The sequence below is a fragment of the Parasteatoda tepidariorum genome, chromosome 7 (assembly GCF_043381705.1).
Source record: "Parasteatoda tepidariorum isolate YZ-2023 chromosome 7, CAS_Ptep_4.0, whole genome shotgun sequence".
NCBI classification, from domain to species: Eukaryota; Metazoa; Arthropoda; class Arachnida; order Araneae; family Theridiidae; genus Parasteatoda; species Parasteatoda tepidariorum.
In genome coordinates, this window is record NC_092210.1 from 77,741,944 (window position 1) to 77,766,120 (window position 24,177).

General features: G+C 32.6%; 1 protein-coding gene across 2 annotated transcripts in view; it reads right to left on the reverse strand.

The window, feature by feature from the left end:
- Nucleotides 1-23,962, reverse strand: part of LOC107447553 (long-chain-fatty-acid--CoA ligase 5) — a 66,978-nt gene extending 43,016 nt beyond the window's left edge. The window contains exons 1-5 of one of the 2 annotated variants that reach the window (XM_071183667.1): nucleotides 23,440-23,962; nucleotides 11,888-12,011; nucleotides 6,058-6,125; nucleotides 2,981-3,082; nucleotides 1,988-2,087 (exon numbers count right to left, since the gene is read on the reverse strand). In XM_071183667.1, the coding sequence (XP_071039768.1) occupies nucleotides 1,988-2,087; nucleotides 2,981-3,082; nucleotides 6,058-6,125; nucleotides 11,888-12,011; nucleotides 23,440-23,595 (550 nt within the window). In that variant the 5' untranslated portion in view covers nucleotides 23,596-23,962. The remainder of the gene's footprint in view (nucleotides 1-1,987; nucleotides 2,088-2,980; nucleotides 3,083-6,057; nucleotides 6,126-11,887; nucleotides 12,012-23,439) is intronic. The other variant, XM_043046009.2, reaches the window with a different exon arrangement.
- Between the last annotated feature and the right edge of the window lie 215 nt (nucleotides 23,963-24,177).

Genomic DNA, 24,177 nt, shown 5'->3' on the forward strand with positions numbered 1-24,177 from the left:
TGTTCGCTGTCGCTCACCAACTCGATGATTGCTTCGTAATAATTGTTGTTTTTTTGACATAAAACAGTTTTTTTACGAACTTATTCACTTTATATGTGCTAAAAACAATTCTGCTGTCCCCACTTTCCACGCCCAAACATTTCCCTGGTGATTCTGTTAAGATAAATGCAGTGAACATGAATAATTTTGCTTGGCAATCATTTTAAGAAAAATATTTAAAATTAAAGGTTTACTGTTATTACTAATTTGATAAGTGGACAACCGTAATTTAATACTTTTGTTTAATAAACAGGCTGATATATTAAATATAAATCGTGCATGCGTCACACTGTGCATAAATATGATCAGATCTCTTTAAAACTTTCATTTTTAATACTATATTAATGTAATTTGCATGGTTAATAAATTTAGGCACCGATTTAGAAAGTTTGTTTCAAAATACATAGAAAATATCTTAAAATATGCATTAAGAGGTCATAGAATTATATTATAGCTAGGAGGCTTCGCCCCCTGCTCGCTGACGTTCGCCAATCCCCGGAGCTTCTTTCGCAGTTCATTTCGGATTGCTTCGCAATCCGATGCTCGCTTTGCTCGCTCATTGGATACGTTCTTAACGTCTAGCTTTTGTATACTTTTTTGAACACTGAAGTTCCGAAAACTTTTCACTGTAGAAAATTCTAAACCTGTGCATTTCAATATTAATTTGAAATTGCAAACAGTTCACATATTTTTCTTAATCACACTATTCTAAATTTCAGTTGTTGAGAAAAGNATACTAGGAGGCTTCGCCCCCTGCTCGCTGGCTCTCGCCAACCCCCGGAGCTTCTTTCGCAGTTCATTTCGGATTGCTCCGCAATCCGATGCTCGCTTTGCGGGCTCATTGGATACGTTCTTAACGTCTAGCTTTTGTATACTTTTTTGAACACTGAAGTTCCGAAAACTTTTAACTGTAGAAAATTCTAAACCTGTGCATTTCAATATTAATTTGAAATTCCAAACAGTTCACATATTTTTCTTAATCACACAATTCTAAATTTCAGTTGTTGAGAATAGTAATTGTTGTAAGTTTTGTTTTAAAGTCTTTCCCACCCGAGGGCTAAAACCATGTGTTGTAAAAAAATATGAAATTATTCTGAACGCCGGGTGTAAAGCATCGGCTTCGATGAAGATAATTTTGTGAGAATTTTTTTGAGAATTCGGTGAGAATTCACCCGATTAGACATATGCTGCGCTCTTGCGCGTGCTCTACGTGCTCTTGCGCGCCGAAGCCTATAAATTAAAACGTATTAGCGTTTTATATAATATAGATCAGCCATATGATGCTCACTACGTGCTCTTGCGCGCCGAAGCCTATCAATTAAAAATGAAAACTGTTGCCAACGCGAGAAAAGAAATATCATCGGTTTTATTGATACATACGTATTAGCGTTTTATATAATATGGATAAATAAAAAAAATTCAGTTTAAAATTCTTAATATAGAAAATAATCTAAAACGTAATAATAACAAAGTAGAATAAAAAAAATAAATATTACGGGTAAATATTTTTAAATTAGGGATACAAAAATATTTCATAGGAAAACGATACATTTATGCTTTTCGTTAATTTTATCCTTATGACAATCAAAACTATGAGGAAATTATTGTGGAAAAACTGGATCCTACCATGTGATATTTCGGATAGTAAAAATATACCGACAATAATAGAAAACTGTGTTAGACCATTGTGTTACATAGAGCTTTATTCATGGCTCTTATATGAAAAGATTCATTAAAGTAACAATAATTTCTGAATTAATAACGTTCCAATTTCTGATTGGATGGTTGATGTATTTGAAGATTTTCGTATTGTCTACGATTTCATTCCATCCTGCGACATCATCATTCAATATTCATACATAGTTAAAATCATTGCTTTTATTTAAATAGTTGTCATTGAAGAATGAAATTGGCAAAATGAAGAGGAATTTCGAAATAAAGTTTTTACCGTGGTTGATGATGTAAAGAATTGATGGCAAACCAAGGGTCAAGTATAGGGGTACCAAGACCATTGAATAACCAGAACAAGCATACATGGAGAGTAAAAACTGTAAAAAAAAAAGCAAGAAAATTATCAAAAATTTCAATAATAAACGATAAAGTAAATTCAGATCTTTTTCTCTACAGCATTTATAATAATTCAGTCTAGATATTGCGAACTATTCAAAATAAAAATAAAAAATATTCACAATTAAATTTTTGATATGAAATCTAACATTCTTAAGACAAGACTGAGTTAAGCTTTAAAAATTTTAAAACCTTATATGTTCATTATTATTTTGATTTGCTATAGCAATTTACTACCCACCCAAATGTAAAATCAAAAAACTAAGGATCAAATTACTTCTCAGTCTATAGCAGTATTTATATACATCAAAATGGAGAATTTTGAATTGTGTATGTTAATGTTAAAATTATATAGCAGGATAGTAAATGTTTTTGTTGCCATTCGTAATATTACAATCCTTACATAGGTGAAAGAGGTATGCAACATTAAAATAAAAACAAATTTTAAAAAAAAAAGTTCTTTTCAGTATGAATTAGTTTCATTAAAGCCATAGCATTGTTTAAGAGACCTAAATCACCGCGCCATTAAAAAAAAGAGTGAAGATATCACTCTTTTTTTTAATGGCTTACTTCAAAAACAGCATTCTCAAAACTGCTTTTTGTAACATATCACCTTCGGTCGTATATTCTTTCATTTTTTAAACAAATTTCTTCTACCCCGAATGCAGAATGATTTGCAAAGTGGTTTTTAAGCATATTTTAAATGAAAAAATAGAAAAGGTAAACAGGACAATGCTCCTCCTAAGAGATAAGATATTCCACGACGAAGCGTCAAACTTTTATCACTCGCATTATTATCAAACAAATACCTCAATTTAAATGGAAAAATAAACATTATCTCTTTTATTTATTTTGCCCTATCAGTTCAACTTACCTCTTCTCTGTTAGCTGCAAATATTCCTACGGAAGAGTCATTCACGGGTTTAAGGCCCAGTTTTATTAACCCAGATCCGATATTTTGTGTTCTTGCAAGCACCTACATTAGAAAAAAATTGTTTTCTTTAGAGAATTGTAGTACACACTATTACAAAGAAAAAATTTTCCTAAAAATTCGAAATTTCAAGTATAAATTTTAATAATTTCTCAGCTTTAGCTAAAACTCAAACAATACAATTAATTATTCTCTGAAATTGGAAAAAGGTTTTCCCTTTTTTAGGTAATCGTAGTGATGACGAATGATCTAAGTCACATTACGTAAATGACTTTTGAAGTTTATGCGTTAATGATAGAAACTAAAGATTGTACCTCACCTTATTTTTATGTTCACAAGCTTCCAATTCTGCTTAGCTTTTGCACTCATGGTGCACTCATTCGCTACTAAAAAAGCAGGTTTTCTTCTGCTGCAAAATACATTTCGATTTTCGAACATGCAGTCTGCTGCTATGGAAGCAAGAAGAAGGCATTTTAGGGAAGGTAGCTTCGATGAAGAGGTCGCCTTTTCACTCGCCGAAACCAGTCCTAAGGAGGGACCCCGCACCCCTACTTAAAATAATCATACCTCGTTACCATAGTCACCGCCACAGCTCCAGACGAGTGTCTGGCAGAGTACCTATCTTAGACAAACAGTACTTATCTTACATCCCTTGTTGTTGTTACTTACGGCATTTGCCAATACCAACAAGCCTAATTGAAATCAAGCGAATTTTTAAGGCTTAGGGTGTTTTCTTGTTTTTCAGTGGCACCATCTATGGTCAAGAATACAATTTGAAAACCCCACCCACACGCGTCACATCCCATTTTAAAGGGCTGTCCAATTTATGCCTCCATTCATTCATCCACAGATCGTAATTGTGACCTAAATCATAGAACGATCAATCTCCAATTCAGTACCCCCAAAGGTGTTTCATTTCATTTTATAACCATCGTTGAACAGCCGACCCAATTTTATGGGTTTACGACTACTAATGTTCAACTGCGTAGCCTTGTAATTTTGAACCCAATACAAAAGACAAGGGAACTCCTGGATCGAGTATTGGGGGAAATTTGTCTTCGTGGAAAACTTTTCTGATTGAGCTAACCCGCATTTGCGTTGCATGGAGAGGAAGACCACGAGAACCTCCCATGGTTAGCCTGACGGCAAGGGGACTCTAACCCGTGATCCGTCTACCACTGAGGATATTTTACGTCAGCACTGTGGTCGGTGCAAGCTGGATGCGGAATTCGTATCGACTGGGATTTGAACCCAGTTCGCCTCTTTGGAAGGCGAACGCTCTATCCCCTGAGCCATCGCGGCTCCCCCAAAGGTATTGACTTGTTACGGGAACTTGGAGGATTTTGTGATCCCGATAGATTCAACGTACACCAGTCACCATTTAATACACGGGGATTCTTCAGCCAACGGGAATCGAACTCACGCTCTCACGAACACGCCGAACTTCCTACCAACCAACCTATCCCGGCCAACAGTTTTTTTTAAATTAAATTAATTACATCTGCAGGTAAAGAGCACGGACATGCCCAGTAATTTTATTCAGTTGCACAGAATAGAACCAAGGATGAGTTAAAATGATCAGCTGTTGGTAAAAGCAAAAGTAACTGTATTTAGACTGCATAATAGAACTAAAGACATGCGAAAGTGTTCTATTTTAGACCCTGTGAATTAGAACGAAGGTTTTGTACTCTTCCTAGCATTTCAATTAAAAATTCATCAAAATATTAAAATCAATATATATGAACATCTAAAAAAATCTTCCACTTATTTTAGATGACTTGACTATTTTTTTTAATAGATGCTCATTTTTTAGATGACGAAACTGTGCCAGTCATTCCCGCCCCGAATTCAATCCAAAGGAGGTTAAAGCAATTAATTAGCAAATAAGAAAACTTCGTTAATTATTCTACTTTTTCGCTCATTCATAAAGTGCACAATGCAAGTAATAAAAAAAGAGAGCAACTTGTATAACTTCAGATCTATAAATCGGATTTATACGGACCAGGACTCAATCTTATTGATTCGAAAATCTAACCTAAAATATGCTAAATGTAGACAATATTGTAAATGGCGAATTCTTTCACAAAAACGTACTTTATTTACTGAATTGACATATTTTTCTTTCCGACGGATTTGGATTCTTAAACCTCAAAATATGGAGGTGGCCGCAATCAGGAAAATAGAATCGTAATAGTTTGGACAGGAGAAGGGTCAAATGTTCTCTTAATGTTAATTTTACCCTTCACGTATTTCGCCATATTTCTAGAACTTTTTAATTGCATCGAAAAAATTTTGCACTGAATTTTTGAAGTAGTTTTTCCAAAGATAATTCCATGTTAAAAAAAATTTTAATACATATTCGTTATTTTATTTTATGATGGTTGAAAAATATTTGATTTGCAAGGAATACAATTTTTTACATAATTTTAAAGAATTTAATTTTGAATGGCAAAATACAAACTTAGAGCACAAACGGTGAAATAGTTTTTTGAGCTATAAATTTTAAAAAGTCCTTTATTTAAAATTTGATTTCTTGGGAACTATTCAATTGATTATCTTAAATTTTATATCTTGAGATTAAATTGTATTTAGCGCTGAGTATCGTTTTGCAGCTAAACTTTCAAAAGTAAGCATCAATTCGGAAATGACGACATACCTTTATACCAGGAAAAAATAAATTTCTAATTTTATCCAGTCGATGGATTATCAGCTGTTAATTTTTTATTTATTTTTTGCACGCAATGAGTTTTAAATGTATTGAAAATAAAACTTTGCAGTATAAGAATTGAATAAGAATATTAGATTATAAGATGTTTTCCTTTTTCTTTTACTGCATTTACTTGAGTGCTTATCTTTATCCAGGTTCTTTATAATATTAAATTTATCCAGGAACCTAAATTATATAATATTTTTGCTAAGTTTTTGATCATGCTTAATCATGAGGACTATTTTCCAAGCATCAGAATGAAAAATATAGAATAATTATTAAAGAATAATAAATGAGAAAAATGTCTAATTACTTCACTGTATGACTGCCAATGATATTCTTCAGAACCTGGTGGCCGGGATCCGATGCAGGGGCCGTCATCTAAATTAGAAAAAAAAAGAAGCGGAATTATTCGTTAAAGTTTCAAACTATTGCCTACATGAAAAGAGAAGGCTCTTTTTAACAACATTTTTTAAAATACTTATGATGACTGAAATTGAGAAATTTGACTTAAATGATTGAAATTTTGTAAACAAATTGGTTATACGACTCTTCTCTTTATTCTATATCAATTTAATTTATTTTTGTCTAACAATTTGATTAGAGTGCTTTACTTTTACTGTGTTTCATACTTTTCGCTAGTTTCTTTATTCTTTAACAGCAATAAGAACGTGATCTGGGGCGAAATGTAGTAGATAATGTGAATTTTAACATTTTCTATTGTGTAAGGAACGGCAGAAACCTTTAAAAACAATTTACACATGCACACACGCTTACATATATATACACACATATACACAAAAGAGCTATTACATCATGACCACCCTCCATCTATAACAATGGGCTCGCCCAGGTTTTCATGATTTCTTGCACATGGAACAATGTTTTCATGGGGCACATTAGGACCCATAATCCTCATAGAACAATCCCTGACGTCTGTAAGCTACTTGCAGACCCGGACTGGCCAGTAGGCAGACCGGGCAAGTGCCCGGTGGGCCGGTCTGACCTGAGGGCCGGTTGGGCCGAACCAGCAGCGCAAATTTTTTTTATACATTGCATGAATTTCAAATAATATTGCGCAAATAATAATAATATTAAATAACATATTTATGATACATGTAGTAATAATATTGTTTTAACTTACAGGGTGATTCAGACCATGCGTGCCACCCATTTTTTTCGAGAATGGAGCAAATAATCGATTTGAAATAAAAAATCTAACAACTAAATCGACCCCGAGGAATTCAATAGTGATATTGCTAATTCCCGGAAGTACCGGAATTTTAACACAATTTTGATTTTTTAAATGGAAACCTTTATCTTATTTGGCATCACTGGAGAGGGTTTTCGAAAAAAAGTAACTTTTACTTGAAATTTTTTTTATATCTCTTGCCGTTCTCAAGATAATAGATACGAAAAAATTCTGATTACTTACTTCAATTTATCATTTTTACCAAAAATAATTAACTTAAGTTATCAAAATCGCTTCAATTTTTATAAAACATGGGAAGAAAAGCACAAATGTGTTTCAATGAAGGTATAAGACATTATGACAAAAAAAAGTTTTTTTAATGAATATGTCAAAATCTATTTAATATGTATTTTTTTTTAATCTATTATCTTGAAAATAGTAAGAGATATTAAAAAGTATTTTAAGTAAAAGTTACTTTTTTTCAAAAACTCTCTCCAATGATGTCAAATAAGATATAGGTTTCCATTTTAAAAATCAAATTTGTGTTCAAATTCTGGTAATTCTGGTAGGCTACTTGCGGGAATTAACAATATCACTTTTGAATCCCTTGGGGTAGATTTAGATATAAGATTTTTTATTTCAAATCTATTATTCGCTCAATTCTCGAAAAACATGAGTGGCACGCATGGTCTGAATCACCTGTATTTTATAACTTAATATTAAATTAGTTCCTGGAGATACTGTTAGATGTCGTTGTTGACACATGATAAAATCAAATAAATAAATAAATGTTCGACTGTGAGTCTTTAGTGCTGTGTAAGATTCTCTTTCTTTATTATTTCCAGTATTGCACAAACGTGAACTTTTATTTTATCCAGTAGAATTTTCTACAGTGTGTGACTCTTCACTAGACTTTTAATATAATGTATTATTTCTTTTTGTGTGTTTTTTAAATTCTATTTGGTAAGTACCTATTTTTAATTTTTATTTCTATATTGTATAGGTATTAAGTTCCAGGGGTTTCCTAAGGATCGTTATCGACCCCCAACCGGTCGAAGGACCTTTAAAGGGGGTCTATAAGGACGAAGGGGTTATGGGGGTCTATTGTCGAATTTATACCGTACTAAAACATTAAAAGTAAAATAATAATATCTGAATAATATTATTATTATAATAATTATAATTATTATATAATAATAATTTGAATAATATTTGAATACACTATACACTTCATTGTCTTCTATTAAAAATTGTAATAAAGTTGATATTTGTTTGTATAGCAAATTGTCTAATACATATTGTATTTATTCATGCAATATTTTTTCATATTTTGATTGGAAAATTAAAGAATTTTTATGAAACAGCTATTCTTAATGGGCTCTTAATCTTGTAAACTGCTAAAGATAAATGTCTGTTACTAAATGTCTGTCATTTTCAAACTCAGATTCAACTATAAAGCCGTTATATGTCACATTGATTACAAGTTTAGAGACTATACAACAAAATTCAAATTTCAAGCCATATATCCGTGCAAAGGCAAAAATATTTTTAGAATCATTTTGCAAATATGAAACAGTAATCACCGCCAAAATATTCTCAAGAATATTTGAATTAACTACACCGCTCTCCCAATATTTGCAAACCTCTGGTTTAGACATCTTAAAAGCTTTTGGAATGGTATCACAAACGTGTTCAGAACTAAAAAAAAATAGTGAGAGATTTTGAAGGTGTACAAAAAGTTACAGATGATTTTATTATTCGCGTAAATAAGGAATTTGAAGAAACTGAAACTGAAATAGAAATTCAAACAAAGTTTCCACAAAAAAGAGTGAAGAAAAGAAAATTCATGCCGGTTGAGATAGCGTCGAATGAAACAGTTTTTGATGATGAAACCACTGCATTTAAGATAAACGTCCATAACATTATTTTCAGCACAGTTGTAGCGTCAATGGGACGCCGGTTTCCCGCAAATGGAAAATTGTACGCTGATATTTCCTATCTAGATCCGAAACATTTCCCTGAAATACGTCTTAACAAGCTTCAATCTGGCGAACTAAATGAGTTAAGCAAACTCTTGCTAAAATTTAATGAAACAGCTATAGGTGAAAATTTGCGGATTGAACTAAAAAATTTAGCTTTACATTGGGAAAAACTGAAAAATTCAGACCTAGAAGATTATAAAATAATAAGAGAAGATCATTCAAATGAAGATAATAACGACTTTACTTTGGAAACACAAGAAGAAGTAAGTCTAAAATGTGAAACACGCAGTGCGTGCAAAAATTGTGTTATTTGTTGCTACAAGATATTACAGATATTCAATTTATTGACCAATTCTTACAATTTAATTGGTCCAGCATTAAAATTTTTACTAGCATTGTCAATAAGTCAGGTGGCTTGGGAAAGATCATTCTCCACATTAAAAGTAATTAAAAATCGAATGAGGAGTACTTTATCTTTGGGTAATTTGAATGCTCTCATGGTAATGGCAATAGAAAACGATCTATTAATGAAATTAGATAGCGACGACAGAATCGATAAAGTGGCAGAAAATAGTGAGCTTCTTCAAAAGTCATTAAATTAAATTTTAATTTAATGACTTTTGAAGAAGCATTAAATCTATTTTTAAAAAAATGTTTAGATAAATCATTCATGTATGTGCAGTATAATAAATATTTTTATTTACTCTTCATCTTTCACCATCCCCTCCGCAGAGGATCAAAATTGTGATGGCATGTCTTCGGATCATCCTCCGGGATGTTTCCCAGACCGTCGCCAATAGCCCAACGTGCAGCTCTAGTGCGACGTAAATTAACAACAACAACAACTTCATCTTTCACGTTTTTGATTTTATCAACCTATGTTTCCTCATAAGAACCATGTATTTTAAACTGAAATATATTCTATAAAGGATTATTAAGCAATTTTAATCTACTTTCTTATTTCGATAAATTAACTTACGTTCATGAGAATTTTTAAGTAAAAAATGCCTAAAAATGATGCATTAGGAGTCACGTACGCTTCGCGCACACGGTGTTTATCTGAAGTAGAGGGCCGATATCTCCAAAATGCCCGGGCCGATTTTAGATCCCAGTCCGGGCCTGGCTACTTGAACATAGTTGCACGCCAGGTTCACCCATTCATGGCAACAGTTTTTCCTGCGGGGATGCTGTTTATCAACAGGATAATGCACCATGTCATAAGGGTCGAATCCGCGAGGAACATTCCAGTGACTTTCAAGTCATGTCTTGACCCCTGACCTTAATCCAATAGAGCATTTGTGGTCCTACTTGGAAAACCAAATTCGTGCTGCCACGCTACCCCCTCGCGGGAGGTAGTACTATGTGAGGGAATTGCAGGATCAGTTGGTGAGCGCTTGGTACCAGATACCTCAGACTACCTATCAGCACCTAGTGGAATAAATGACACGGCGGGTGCTAGCAGTTTTTATGGCTAAAGGTGGTCCTACATGTTATTAGCAGGGTGGTCATAATGTAATGGCTCTTCGGTGTATATACACCCAGATATACACAGTGTGTCCTATTTAAATAAAGCCACCTTAATTTTGTGCTGAACTCAGCGAAGAACAATGAGAACATAACATGTATATGAAGATGTATCTAATATCTAAGCTTATATTTATATCTAAACACATATTCACGAGTAGTAACTCATTTAATGCTCCGACTGAACTGGGAAAAAAAACATCAAACAAGTAAGAAAGGCGAGAAAAAGTGCCCCACCGAAATGAAGCCACTTCTGATCACAGACAAAATACCCGCTACATTTTATATGACTTGAAATAAGTGATGGTGCATACTATTTACCAATCCTAAGCATCAATGTTATGTCATGTTTTAATCATGGCAGTCTTCAATTCTGCCACAGACTGAAACTGCTATTTTTTAATATTCGGCGTCCTTAAGGAGGATAGCCTTCACGTTTTCTTGAAAGTAGAATTCATAAAAATGGCAGGCTGTTCAGGGCATGTACCCTATTTTCCAAAAGTCACCAATTTGAAGATTTTGTAAGGTAAATGAAGGCATTCTCTTTCTTAAAAATCCGATTTTTGTCAACAATTCTCCCTTCAAATGCCATTAAAAAAGCTTCTAGTATTTTTTAGTAATCTTCATATACGGCATAGAGGAAAGGCTGCGCAAAAGATTACCACCATAGCCGAAGCCTTCCTACAACAGTAATGAGTCTCCAAATCGCTGACCATTTTAAGAAGATTTTCTCCTCTGCTGTTTCATTTTATATATTCTACAAGAAATTTGCGATATAAAAAAAATTTATCATTAGCCCATATTGAAAGCTGTCCCCAGCGAAATGGAATAGGAAATAAGAGAATTAAGAAAACTTGGACAGTTTTGTGAGCATGAAAAAAGATAAATTCTTCCTTATTATACAGCAAGGTGGAGGTTCATTTATTGTGTGGGAAAGTTTCAATTATCCCCTTCACTTAACCTTTCCTCCAGTCTGTATGGAGATTGTCAATAATCAAAAACTTCTAGAAATCCGTTTATGGCCATCTGCAAAGAGAATAGGTAGTCAAAAAAGGGTTTTCTAGTCGGACAATGCCTCCATTTATATTCGAAAATATTCTCAATGCTGGCTTTTAATAATAGGGTGCTTGTCATGAATAGCCTTCATATTTATATTATCGATGCTCATGATTTAGTAAGTAGTGCGCAACATACATATTGTGGCTTTATTTCGGGGAGACACATTTTTTTTAATTATCTTTCGATATTCGATATACTACATAGTCAGGTCATCAGGGAGCTGTCATTAAGTACAAAATAATGGATTTGAACAGGCTTCTCATAAGCACACATTTTTTTAACATTTTATTTGAGTACAAAAACTGCATCTGCTGTAAAAAAAAAACTATTTATGACCCATTTTATAACCAAAATTGGTCCAGGGATATATACAAAGTGCGTCTTACTTGAAACTTTGAGTCCGTGTGTTAGAGTATCGTAAACTGTTTTCACTTCCGGAGCTCCGGGTATAGATCCAGTCACTTTGTGGGGATCATCAGCAAATACTGAAGCACGAAGTCTTTCTGGTCCCTAGAAAATAAACGATTGAGTTAATGATACTTCACAATTATTAAATGGATATTTGTGTTGTCAAATTAACCACATAGAAATCACATAACAGGAATAATCAATATGTAATCAACTGTAGGTCCACATTGTGTAAACCATATGGGACCTAAAATTAATTCCTTTGGTAGGGTACACTATTCCATGTGAATATAATACGTGGTGCAATTAAAATATTATATCACACTTAAGGTAAGCAATTTTCAATTCTACCATGCATATGCCATACATATTTCACGTGTTCTTTACCACAAACAAATTGGTGTTTTCTATCTTCCTAAAAGCGGTAAATAAATTAACGATATGGCCTGAGAAGCATTACAACCTCTCTCATTTTAGTAATTACTTTATTATTGAGATTTTAATAGCACTCTTTATTTTCTGTGAGGAAAGAATCTAGATATGGGCCGGGTATATATAGCTCACTTTACCCAGTTGCCAATTTTTAAATTGACTTAATAACATTTACACATTACCCAGTAGATAAGGGATTTTTAAAATTTACAACCACCCATGTTCAACTCTGTAGCATTGCAATTTTGAACCCAATCCAGAAGACAAAGGAACTCGTGGATCATTGGTAGAAATTTATATACACGAAGGATTAATTCAGAATCCACGGCCTCTAATTTGGGTGTCTCAACCGTATCATGTTTTACTATTTTATTATTTATTTTTATAAATTTACTAATTTTAGACTTTGAGTTTTTAAATTTTTAACTATAGTTTTTTTTTTTTTTTTTTTATTTGTCTTGGCCCGGTTATAGGTCATGTTTTTAACTACTTAGTCCTTTGTATTAGTGTATGTTGTTATTATGTTTCTTTTTAACTTTGGGACCTTTTTTATCGTTCCTTCTTGAGATTTTAAATTTTTTGTATTGTATTCTTTTGATTTTTTTAATTGCGTAAGGGATCGTATTGGATTTTAATCTATTTATTTATTTATTTTTTTATAATGGCTCAGTTTTGGCAGATGTCATTGAGGTTATTCCTTTTTTTGTGTTGTTACTTGTAATGCTGTATTTTTTTCTGTCGGGCTGTTGCCACTGACATCTGTGATTTTAAATTTCTGTGATTTTATATAATTTCTGATGTTTTATGTGTGTATAATATATGTTTTATGAATCTACACTCGTATGCCCTTAAATAAGGCAGGTCGAGTTATGAATAAACATATACACGAAGGATTTTTTGATGAAACTAACCCACATTTACGTTACATGGAAAGGAAAACCACGAAAACCTCCCACTGTTAGCCTGACGGCCTGGGGACTCTGACCCATCATCCGTCTACCACTGCGGCTATTTTACGTCAGCATTCTGGTCGGTGCAAGCCGGGTGCGGAATCCGTATAAACCAGCCATAGCTGAAATTCGAACCCTGTTCACCTCATTGGAAGGCGGACGCACCATCCCCTGAGCCATCACGGCTCTGGGGTATTATTTTTATTATACCCGTCGTTGAACAGCCGACCCAATTTTAAGTTTATGACCACTAATGTTCAACTCCATATCCTTGTAATTTTGAACCAATCCAGAACACAAGGAAACTCCTAGATCAGTACCTCCTGAGGTATTGATTTGTTATGGGAACATGGAAGACTTTGAGACTCGACAGATTTAACGTGCATCAGTCACCATTTACTACATGGGGAGTCTTCAGCTGGCCTGGGATCGAACCCACGAACACTCAGGCATTCGCCCAGTGCCCATCCAACCAGGCTATCTCGGCCCTGGCATATTCTTTAAAAAAAACGCTAAAAAGATTTGTATAAATGATTATTATCAGGTCGACAGTAAATTGAGGTCATTTAAAATCAGGGATCTCGCCACCTATCACCATTACGTCGAATAGCGGCAAAATGAATAATAATAATCCCCGAACTGAGATTTTTGAAAAAGATTGCATTCTTTTCATTCCTGCAAATCTCTAGACCACGTTTATCAAGGATTTGATATTTGCAATTTCATGATTGAGGAATTTATTTCTCACTTCTCAAGGACGTTTAGTTCTCACGCACGTTTCCATTTGTATTTTACAGTTTATTTTTAGCCTGTTGCTTACATTATCTGAACTTAATATAATTCTAATTAGATTCGAATTAAAATTTATATTAACGTTAATTTTCAGGACCGAGGGAAACATATTTTTCTGTTCGGTAGAAAAGATCGCTCGCCAATACTCTTGTCATAACAAAAATTCGTTTCACCGAATTCACGATTCTGTCGTATTTGGCGAGGAGGCGAATGCTTAGCACGGGCCCTTTATACATACACAGATATGCCAACTGTTTCGAATTGTACAAATTATTCTTAAAAAAAAACTGTTGAGAACTGCAAAACTAGTGTTTCATATGAGCCTTTCAATTACTTTGTCTTATTATATATAGGATGGATAACCACAAGCTGGGCAACTGTATATGAAAGGCTTCCTAAGTCACCCTGGACTGGAATGTGTACCCTTTTCTGTAGTGGTTAAAGCATCCGAATGAGACTCCAGAGGTTCTTGGTTCGAATCTTGCCTGTAGCCAATAAACATCTCTCTCACACCGTATAAAGACAATGAAAGAGGCGACAGGAGTTAAAATTCATCGTAAGATTTCTAGATTACTACACCCGATTTGTCTTAACGCTTAAGCTTGAAAAAGCGCGCTATTCAATGTTATTATATTTGTAGTGTTTACAATTCAACGTATTCTTTCTATTTAACTTTCAACGAAGCAAACAACAAATGAATTTGAAAGACTCTACATGCATGCTACGACGAGGCACAAAAAATTATATTTTATACAAATATAGCCAAATAAGAGATAAAACTCAAACATGGCAAAAATTACGCTTTATTTACGTTGAGATATTAATTATATGAGATATTAATCATCTAATTGGTCATTCATTTCTTTCTTAGCCTCTGTGCCAGAAGGCGATCATGGATTACTTTTCGATAGTTGATCCCTGCCTGTGCCGGCTACCAGCTTATGAGTTACGTACCAGCTTTGGAATACTTCAAAAACAATGGTCTTTTTCAAGACCACCAATCTTTACTTATTATGTCTTTTAAAGACTTGTGCTCTCCTATGCTGATTGATTATTATCTTCTCTACTGATCACGGTATTTGATATTTTTCCTAATTTAATTGCATTACTTGTATTTTTATCTTAGACAATCATTCACAAAGCCATTTCGACTACACAACAAGGCCCATGTGGTGTAGTCTGAAATATCTTTTAATAGGTGAATCGGTTACTGTGTAGCTAATTTCTTTCAACACTACCATTTATTTAGAGCTGTATGGAATTTTCCTGTGCTCGAGCGGCACATATTTTCACAACAAGGTACAACTGGTAGTCGGAATAAATTATTGAGCTTAGTATCAGTTTTCACTATCATTATGGCGAATAATGAACAATCATTTGATTATCTGGGTTTTAAAACCAGACATAAAAGTGTAAGTGAGGAATTTATGTACCTATATAAGGTGATGAGTGATCTAAACTCACGAGAGCAAACTCCTGATATCTGTAATCAGCTACAAGCTGCTCAAATCATATTTAATTTTGTACGTACTCAATTAAGCTTTGCAGTACAAAATGAGTCATCACCAATAAAGGAGCAAAAAAGCATTAGCTTTGATATCTATAATGGATTAAATAAATCCATTGTTAACGAAAACAAGATGGCGGCGGTAGAGACGCTACCAAATGAATTAAATGCTACTCCCAAGGGAGAGGATTTCAAAATAGTGGCTAAGTGGCTTCTTTTTGCCACTATAGCACAAAATATTAATAATTACCAGAATAGCATAAAAATCACTAATTGGCAAAATCACACTAATTATCTCGAAGAAAACAATATGAATGAATTACTACTAAATAACTAATGATATTGATAATTCCATTAATACATTCAACAATCAACTACTTAAAGTTTGATACATTAAACAACTCATAAAATATAGAAACAAAATAAAAAAGATGTGGAGTAGATCATTTGATTCACAATTAAAAACTCAAGTTAATAAATTAAACAAACAAATTAAAAAACAATGCCTAGAACATAGAAATGAAACCTGGCAAGAAAAACTGAAATTAATAAATACTGCGGATAATTCCCTACATAAGCTTACTGAATCACTTAAATTAACAAAAACAATTAATGAACCCATCCATGATAAAAGAGGGCTCGTTTTTACTCCAGAAGAAAAAGCAGAAGCATTTGCTGATACCATGGAAGAAAAATTTTCTGAAAACAAGGAACATTGTAACGATGATTTCGAAGACATGGTCGTTAAAGAAAACAGAAATTTCTTGAAAAATTTAAAAATTAATCATAGTATTCACCCTACAGATAATAATGCAATAATGAATCTTATTAAAAGACTAAAACCCAGAAAAACACCTGGTGGTGACACTATCACTAATAAAATGATTAAAAACCTCCCAAAAAAAAAGATTACCTATCAAATATCAATAATTCTTGCCTCAAGCTATGCTACTTCCCTAATAAATGGAAGGAAGCAACTATCATTCTATACCCAAAACCCCCTAAAAGATCCTGCAATGCCCCACAACCATGGACCAATTAGCCCACATTAAGTAAAATTTTCGAAAGAATTATCTACAATAGAATAGAAGACAAATTACAACTACTACCTGATGAGCAATTTGGATTTGGCAAAAAGCTCTGTAGAACGAAACAATTAATAAGGATCATTGAATTCATAGGCCAAGGTATGAGAAATAAGCAATACTCAGCATTCTAATCAGAAAAAGAATTCAATTTACAACAGCAAAAAAGATAAATAGAAGTAAATTAACTATTAAAACATTAAATCAAAATGGAAAAGCGCCTAAAGCAGCTGGAACCAAATTTTGCTCAATTTAATTCAGATATTCAAACAAACATTAAAGCGGAAAAAAGCAATAAAATAGATGTGTGTGTTCGTAAGACAGCACTTCTTCAGGGGACGCGCTGTCTACAAACACACTGGAGTATTTCTGTTGTCAGTGGAAAAACCAAAACCTTTTGGTTTTTCCACTGACTTTTTGGTAATTTGATCCATAAATTCATTTTCATCTGAAATTAGAAATTCAGCTTTTTTGAAGCAATTCCTTATGCTGGGTTGTCAAATGCTTCTCCATGCAGCTTATACCATATTCATAACATCAAGAATTGAAATCCTTACGTCGGCTGCTGCTGATTTGAATGTTTCCAGTTCTGCAAGATATCGACGGATCAATGTTTTTCTGTAATGCACTTTTAAGGAACGGGTAATGCCTAATTCTAAAGGTTGTAACTTGCTCGTGCAGCGTACAAGTCATCCATGATGCTCTATTGCTTGAGTACTCACAGGGAAGTCGCTTTATTTTTTTAAAACAGAGAGGCTTTTTCGACTTGACAATAATAAAAGGGGGGTGTTTTTTTGATCCATAATAAAACGGTTAATCTTTCCTTACTGATTCATCCACCGTGGCAGGGTTCCCCCTTAAATGCCAATGTTTTCTTAGGCATCATCCTGAAAAACAAACCAGTTTCATCACAGTTGAAAGTGTCCATTGGCTTGTATCCTTTAATTAAAGATTTTAATTCTTCTTCCCACTCCTCTACAATCTTTTCGTCCACGTTTGCACTTTCACCAGATACGATACGAGTTTCTAAGCTATGTCGGATCTTGAATTTCTCCACCCAACCATGTGGGGCTGAAAAATTTTCCATTTTCAAAGTTTCTGCGAGATGTACTGGTTTTTGCCTAAGTAATTCAATATCGGAATGTTAGAAGCACAAGCTTCTTTAAACCATTGTAATAAAACACTTTCCAGTTCTTGAAACTTTCCACCTTGAATACGACTTCTCTTCGATGATTTAATTCCACATTCCCGTTGAGCAGCAACACTTGCATCTTTTTTTTTAAACAAAATCCCTTTTAAAGTTGATTCAGGAATTTTAAAATGATCAGCTGAAGCTTTTTTAGTTGTCGATGGATTTTCTTCAAATCTCTTTATGACATCTGCTTTAAAAGATAAGTTAAATTTCGTTCTCTTTACCATTTCGTTAAGAGACAAATCTTACATACTACACAAGTTTAAGTTAGATATAAATGAACAGTTCTTCACAAAAAATTTGAGTTTTAGAGGAGGGGTGAAATATTACATGATAAATTTTTAAGGAAAGTACGTAACGTCCTAATATGCTGCACAATAGGTTGTTCGATTACTACTGTCACTAAACAGACCACCTCCTTTTATTTATCCAAGATGTCCATCTGACTGCAAGTAAGTGATTGCGGTCTCGTTCATCATTCGTATTCTAGGTGTCTTTTTTTTCTATGAAACAGCTTGGGAGTAAAACTAACCTCTGGGCAAGAGGAATGGTTATTTTCTTAAAGATGAATGGACTTTTATTGTTGTTGATGTAACAGATAGGACGCGCTATTCAAAATTGTAGGAAGAATGTCTTTCTAGAAACAGCAAAAATGAGAAGGTCGCAGAGAAGGAAAAGTGAACTATTCAATAGAATCTAACAATATATTTCTATCTGTAGCAAGGATTGCTTATTTACTTCAATTTTTAATCTAAAACCTTTTTTTTTTAAATATTTAAAGGAAAAAAATATTAGAATGTTAGCGTAAAATTTCGGCGCATAAATGTAAAATTTATTTTTAGAGAGGCGCATAAACAAAGGATGAATATCATTATTTTCGTACCTAATGTACTGGGGACCTATAAAAATTGTTGTATGAATGAAAAAGGTGGACAAGAGAGGTGGTGCATAACTGACAGGTCACTGTATCCCTATTTAAAAATTCTTTCTCGATATTAATGTCATTCTATTCAGCGTAGAAATACATCTGAAACATTATCTCAATTGCCTAGATAACAATTATTTTCATATTTAATAAAAGTATATTTGTCTGCCTGCACTAGATAATTCCTTCCTCATTTTGCTCCCTATTCCAAAACCCTATGAGCAAAGTCAGAATCGTTTTTACCACCTTCAAAGAAGAGGGTGCCGAAGAATTTTTTTTCTTGCTTGAGGAACTTTTTATGATAATTGACAATCTATGCACACAAACTTAAATTATTTCTCTAATAATAAGTAGGAACTTTTCTATTGTAGCAAAAAAATTTATTTAAACACGAACTTTCTTTAGGTTCCTAAGCACCAAATGATGATGAGGAAGTAAAGAGACAAACCAATGCAAATTTGTTTGACCAAGAGTGACAAAGAAATAAGTTTGAACAAGATAGTAAAAAAGGGGAGATAAGAAACAAAGACGTAAGGTGTGATGAAGGTAAAGTGCGCGTGAAGACCACCTTTTCCTTAAAACTGTCACTGTAGACCGTGGTTTTCCTTCCAATATTATTGAATCCATCAACTGAAAATTAATCTCGTAAACCCTCAAAATCTCTAACTCAAATTAAAAAAATTTATTGTTTTACCCGATTATTCGAAAATTAATTAACAAATCAGTAAGTTTTTGGACAAATTTGAGTTTAAAGTAGATTTCTTTCTCGCAAATCATCAATCTTAAAGATCCTATTGCTGATATTATTGCCACTTCTGATGCAGAATCTTTAAGAATTGTAATAGTTTAATCTTTGTTTTGAAATAAAAATTTAACTATGTAATTTTTGGTTGAAAAACTTAAAATTATTCCCTTTATCCTAAATTTTATAGGGTTATTCATAATTCCCTCCGGGGTTTCGAAGCGTTATAGTAAAAAAAACGAATATGGAAAAAAAGAACGTATGAAGTTATTCCGAAAGTACTCAAGTTTTAATTTATGCAGTTGCCGGTAGATGGCAGTAACATGTACCACTGAAGCCCTTTTTTGGTCGAAATAAAATTTTCTAAGGTAAAACTGTGTTGGAAAGTTTTTATAATCATGCATCACAAAAAAGACACATAAAAATGTGCCTTTTGGTTGGTTGGTTGGTTAGTTGGTTGGTCAAATAGTAGAATAATAAATTAAATATCTTGGATACTTTAATGAATAAAGTAAATACAACTAATACTTATTATTAAAGCAAAGTTTCATTTAAAGGAAAAGAAGAGGTATGTTAAAACACTTCAATAAATGTAAAATATTAATTTCTCATTCAACAAAATTAAAAGAATGAGCTGCATTGCGGCGTCGTAATCCATTCAGTTTTTCCCCCTCATTTTAGATTCATAATTCTCACAGATCTTTCCTTCTTTCCCCCCCATTTTTTAAAATCAAATTTAATTTATAACATAGTTTTGATCAGCTCACCTGAAGATTACTTAATGGCATTTACGTTTGACACAGTATAGCCGATACTGTAAACTCTAATAATATAATTCATCTCCGTACTTGAATGGTAAATGGATGAATTAGATACGCAACATTGAAATTTTTCTTTCTTTTTTTTAAAAAAAAAATTAGTTTTTGTGGTAAGTGAATAAGATGAGCTTTTAAAACAGCAAAATTGAGTAATAAAATAGGCATAAAATCGTGACGGTAAAAAGATTCAACCGTTCGGTAAGATTCAATCGTGACGGAAAAGATTCAATCGTGACGGTAAGTCAACCATTTCAAAAGAATTTTCCTGTTGCATACCTCGTTCATTCATTCTTCAATATTAATACGCACTTAGTAATACTACCGATAGAGAGATATAACAATTTTTACAATATTAGTGCAATATTTTATAGCTGTCTAGTAAGTGTACAACTATAATAATCTCAATTACATTTATAATTTTAAAAAGAAAACTTTCAAAGAACTTCTTGGACTGTAAAAATGTAAAACTTAGCATGATATTCCTTTGTCATGTCTTTTTAAAATTGATATGAGATGGTCAGTATGAGAAACTATCCAAATACTTAACTAACCTTTTTATAATAGGGATTTCGATTAATCCTTCGCACATGCTACAATAACGCCTTCAATTGATTGTAGATACTGTATTTTAATTAACACTTTTAATTATCCTTAATATTCGTTAAACTATAACATTAAGTATAATTTAAAAGATTTATAATCTATAGCAATATAAATTTAAAACATTTTATGCACAAATATTAACCAGAAAATGGTGGTCATTTCTTTTCTGTAGAAGTAGTGGTGCTACGGAATATTAACAATTGGCCAGTTTATTGTACTATTTAATGACTTTACTTTTATTTACGTCGCACTAGAGAGGCACAATGAGCTATAGGCGACTGTCTGGGAAGCATCCCTGAAAATAATCCGGAGACAACATACATACGTCACATCCCGTTTTACAGGGAGGACACATTCACACGCCATCCCCATCCGCAGATCATAATTATGACCCAGACCAGAGCACTATCTCGGATACAGTACCCTCAGACGTATTGATTTGTTATGAGAACTTGGAGGATCTTGTGACCCCGACATATCTAGCGTGCACTAGTTACCAATTTATACACGGGGAGTATTCAGCAGGCGGGGATCGAACTCGCGACTTCTCGGACATGGGGTCAACGCCCTACCGGCCATGCTATCCCGGTTACACTATTTAATAAATTAAGAAGTTAATAGTTGCAGACAAAATATGGAATTTTAATTAAGTTAATCTCCACTTAAGCTTTCACGTAAATAAAATTAATTAAAAATAATCAACCTATTTTATCTGCATGAATTAATTAAAAAAATGGCATTAATTTTAAATGTTTGGACGACAGCTGATATACAAATGTTAGAGTGAGAATAATGTATCTAATAGTTCTACAGAAATATTAGGATATATTATTAATAATTGTTATCGATATAGACCAAATTATTTTGAATACAAACATTTGAAATATATACAATTGTTAGGAATTATTCTGTTAAAAAAAAGAGCTTAAATGATTAACACTTTCATTCCTACTTAACCCTTTGATGTAGAATTTGTATTAAACACATTTTTTTTTTGTTATTTCGTATTAATTCAGGTCAAAATGAGTGAATAATATTATAATTAGCATTTTAATAATTTATGGTAATGAAATACAGCATGAGACACCGGTGCCTTTTTCTGCGTTATAGATAAAATCTTCTAAACGCTGCTCACTTTCAAACAATTTTTTTCAAATCTGCACTCAATTCCAGTTATATAGATCTAAGAGTAACAGTTATTCATCATTGAAATTTCTTTAATTTACTAAATAAATTATTGATGCATTTTTAAATATGAAAGAAAACAAAATTTTATGTACTTTTTGGGATGTAATATTTTAGTGCAAGTATTATTTCGATAATCTAACAGACTTTTTTAAATGACTATGACTGCTTTTTAGAATTAGAAAATAACGATATATATATATATATATATATATATATATTGTAATTAGAGCGCCAGCAAAAAAAATTATATAAAAGGGAGTCCGGTGAGACCAATCTGCGTCAAAGAGTTAAAAAAAATTTCTATTCATTACTATTTATCTTATTTCGAATTTTACAAACATTAGATTTTTAATGTTTGTGTTCACTTTATTACTATATTTATTAATTCTTCAGAAGAAAATAAAACTGGAATCTCGCGATGATCACTTGAAAGATCTACGCACATTTAATCATAATAACCATATTAAATTAAGTAAATAAATTAAGAATTTTCTAAGTTTTATAAAAAGAAACTTAGATAATTCACTATTTTAAATAAGAGCCACGGTAAGTACATTAACTTTTATCAGAAGCTTTGGAACAACACATTGATGATTTCAAATAAGAGTGTCTGTAAATAAAACACTTGAGTTTTATCGAGAACTGAGACTTCATTGTAATCTTCAATTTTTAAGTTTAATATGCAACATTCTAAAATTTGTTTTATTTAAATTAACTCAAATTGTTGTAAAATATGAAATTATAATTGAATTTACCCTTATTGATTGGAATTTTTAATTAAAATAAAAGATTATTGCAATGCAAGTAATTCGATACAAGCAGCTTTTTGGACAGTTTTATGGCTTATAAATACATATTATATTACTTGCCTATAAATATATTGAATAAATACAAATATATGTGAATAAATACGCTGTTCAAATATCTTACGAAATTCCAAAATTGTTGCAAATTAAAATTTTATCATTTTTTAAGTAATAATTTTTATGTAAAAATAAATAACAGAGCTTTTTAAGTCTAGTTAATTAAATTGTTTTCTCAAAAAAAAATATTTTACCGTAAATATGAATTTACTTTCTTTTATCTGCCATTTTATTTATATTATTTAAAACTCGTGTTTTTAATGATATTCACTAAAATAAAGAACAAGAGAAAAGAATTTTAAATTCTAATTTATCATTTATTAAGAATAAGCTTTAAAACTAAAATCATTTAAAAGTTTTATGGTACTAAATCATTTATTCCTAAAATGTTTCGAAATTATTTAATCGTTTCAAGTATAAAAACACTTCTTACCGGTAACAGTACAGACTGCTTATCATATGCAACAGGCCGACTCGGTTTATAATGTCCCTTCGAATAAACATTGTAGTTTCTGTTGGTTCGATAATACACACCTCCTAAAACTCTCAACTGTTGATTCACTGTAATAAGGGAGCGACGAAAAGCCATCTCCGCATTAATCCTCTACGAAGTGACTGACTGCTAAAAAATTATATCCGCACGATGAGTTTGTCAAAGCGGATGTGACCGATAAAGCTATCGTCAAAATTTAGAGAATATCCTTCGGACTTTGATATTGTATCTTACATAACAATAGGAAACGAAAAAATGCTGTCAAAATAGCATAGGAGAGCGAACTGACGCTTTAATAATGAACTGGAGGGTCGGCTGACAACACTATATTCTTGCTCGCATTGTTTGCAAACAGAAGAAACTAGTTTTCATTGGATTCGACGTTAGCATGACGTTTCAGGGAAGTTAACAAGAATAAAGAATGTATCTCTGTAATTTTATCCTTTCTTTCCCTCTTTCTCACCGCTTACGTAATTTAGTTACATAGTAAGCAGAGGGTCTGGATTAGAATTTCTAACTTGATTTTGAGCATGAAGATGGATGGAGAGAATCTATTTTAACGGCCTTGAATTACGGCTCCCAATTTTTTTCGGTTACGGAACAATAAGCGATTGAGCTTCTTATGATTAAACACCAAGAATGAAAAAATGTATATTATTTTTGAGAAAACTTAATGTG